General features: G+C 35.4%; 1 protein-coding gene across 1 annotated transcript; it reads right to left on the bottom strand.

Annotated features, from left to right (window-relative positions):
- Positions 1-117: 117 nt before the first annotated feature.
- On the bottom strand, positions 118-1,562 carry CBG20338 (the record flags this gene model as incomplete). The annotated part of the gene is made up of 3 exons (XM_045241320.1): positions 118-287; positions 445-649; positions 1,533-1,562. The coding sequence occupies 3 exons, from the start codon at positions 1,560-1,562 to the stop codon at positions 118-120; spliced, it is 405 nt and encodes a 134-aa protein (XP_045097014.1).
- Between the last annotated feature and the right edge of the window lie 749 nt (positions 1,563-2,311).

Genomic DNA, 2,311 nt, shown 5'->3' with positions numbered 1-2,311 from the left:
CCCATCAAATTGTCCATATTGTTTTATATTCTGAAATTAAGAACTCCCACCCCCCAAAATGAATCTGTGTAGAGACAGAGAATATTCTAGAAATCATTTATTGTAAGAATAGATAGCTCATTGTTTCTTATTGGCGATGCAAACTTCATAGAATTCGAGTCCGAGCTGTCCAACGGCGAAAGTCACTTGAATCAGCACGGCGACATGCAAGAGAGAGTGAACGAGTCCGTTGTTGAGCTCGACGAACGCCCAGGAGAGGAATCCAAGGATCAATGGGGAGAAGATGGCTGGAAAATTTGGATTTTGGTACTGCTTAGCAGTAGCAAAGTGAGATTTTGCTACTGCTTGGCAGTACCAAATTCAATTTTACATCTGCTAAGCAGTAGCAAAATTTGAATTTGCTACTGTCCAGCAGGTGTAAAACCGTATCTTCTTATCACATACCGACAGCGTACTGAATTCTCAAAGTGATCTCGTTATCACGAATGATTTGACGAACATCGTAACGTCCGTCAATGTTATAATACCATCTACGAGCCAAATGAAGAAGGTGCATTCCGACTAAAAGCGAATAGAAGACGAATGTGAGGAATGAGAGCGCGGCGGATTCGGTGTAGATCAGAATCAGTTGGAAGATCGTGCATAGGACCTGGAATTTGGGGGGAAGTTTTGGGTTTTGGTACTGCAAAATTCAATTTTACTACTGCCAGAAAGAACATTGCACCCGCTAAGCAGTAGCGAAATTTGGATTTTTTGACTTTTTGAAGAATTTTTGTCAATTTTTCAATAATTTTTGAGGTTTTCATGCGATTTTTTGCGATTTTTCTTTTTTTTAAAGTCAAAAACCGATGTAATTCGTCGAAAAATCAACAAAAACAGGCAAAATTACACACCGGTCCAGCAGTAGCAAAACTTGAATTCGCTACATTTTTTGACGAATTTCATTGATTTTTCAACAATTTTAGCTGTTTTTATGCAATTTTTTACAAGTTTTTGTTTGAAAAAAGTTCAAAATCTATGAAATTCATCGGAAAATCGGAAAAAATAGGCAAAATTGCACCTGTCCAGCAGTACCAAAATGGCTTTTACTACTGCCGGGTAGATGAATTTTGCCCTTTTTTGTCGATTTTTTCCGCGAGTTTCAATGATTTCGAACTATTTTTTACACAAAAATTGCAGAAAAGTGCATAAAAACATAGAAATTTATCAGAAACTTCATGAAATTTGTCGAAAAATTGACAAAAATAAGCCAAAACTGGACATGCTAAGCAGTAGCAAAATTTGGATTTATCTGGCTAATTTTTTTCGATTTTTAGCTGAAATTCATCGATCTAAAACCATTTTTGGACAAAAATCGCTAAAATTTCATAAAAACATTGAAAATTATTAACAAATTAATTATATTTATTGAAAAATCAGCAAAAATGGACAAAATTGCACCTGCTAAGCAGTAGCAAAACTTGAATTTGCTACTGCTTAGCAGTACCAAATGCAAAATTCAACTCTACCTGAATCGTCCGACTGTGGTTGACGATCGTTGGAAAGTCGTAATTGGTGTGCATGCTTTTTTCGGACATCTGGAAATTTCAGATTTACAGAATTTTGACAATTTTCTTTTTTGAAAAATACCGTAAACATTCTAATAGAACGCCACCCGGACCGTCCACTTTGAGCCTCTATCTCACTTCTTTTGAAAGATATCCAAAAGTTGTCAACTGATAAAATTATTAACATGATATCAGCTACATTTTACTAGTTAACCACTTTTCGATATCTCTCACAGAAAATGAGATACATTGGCTCAAATTTGACATTTCGGATGGCGTTCTATTAGAGTGTTTACGGTATGTAAATGTTAGTACCGAACGAAAAAATGAAGTCATCGTGATGAAGTGTTACGGATAAAGGACGACTTTCAGTGGACAGAAAAGGAGGAGATTCAAAAATGAGTGGATTGGCGGGAAATTTGAATTTTTGGCTTTTTTGACACGTTGTCTTGTTTTAGGAGTCCGGAACCTAGAAACTTTAAAGTCTCTGATTTTCAGAAACGCCAAATTGTCATACTTGTAATGGGGCCGGCGCCGTGTTTTTCANTGATTTGTATTTTATTATATTGAAACACCTTTAAAAATACAGAACTTGTGAATAATTTGAAACTTTTGAATTTTAGAAGCTTGAAGATCGGAGGTTTAGGAAAAAACGAAAACTACAGTAACCTCGAAATATTCAAAATTTGAAATGTCTGAAAAAAATCTCGGAGTTCAGAGAGCTATTTTTTAAGAATTCCAGAATCTTATAATCTCAGAATTTC

The sequence above is a fragment of the Caenorhabditis briggsae genome (assembly GCF_000004555.2).
Source record: "Caenorhabditis briggsae complete genome, chrI, whole genome shotgun sequence".
Taxonomy (NCBI): Eukaryota; Metazoa; Nematoda; class Chromadorea; order Rhabditida; family Rhabditidae; genus Caenorhabditis; species Caenorhabditis briggsae.
Note: the sequence above shows the minus strand (reverse complement) of the source record. Positions and strands in the feature narration are given on the sequence as shown.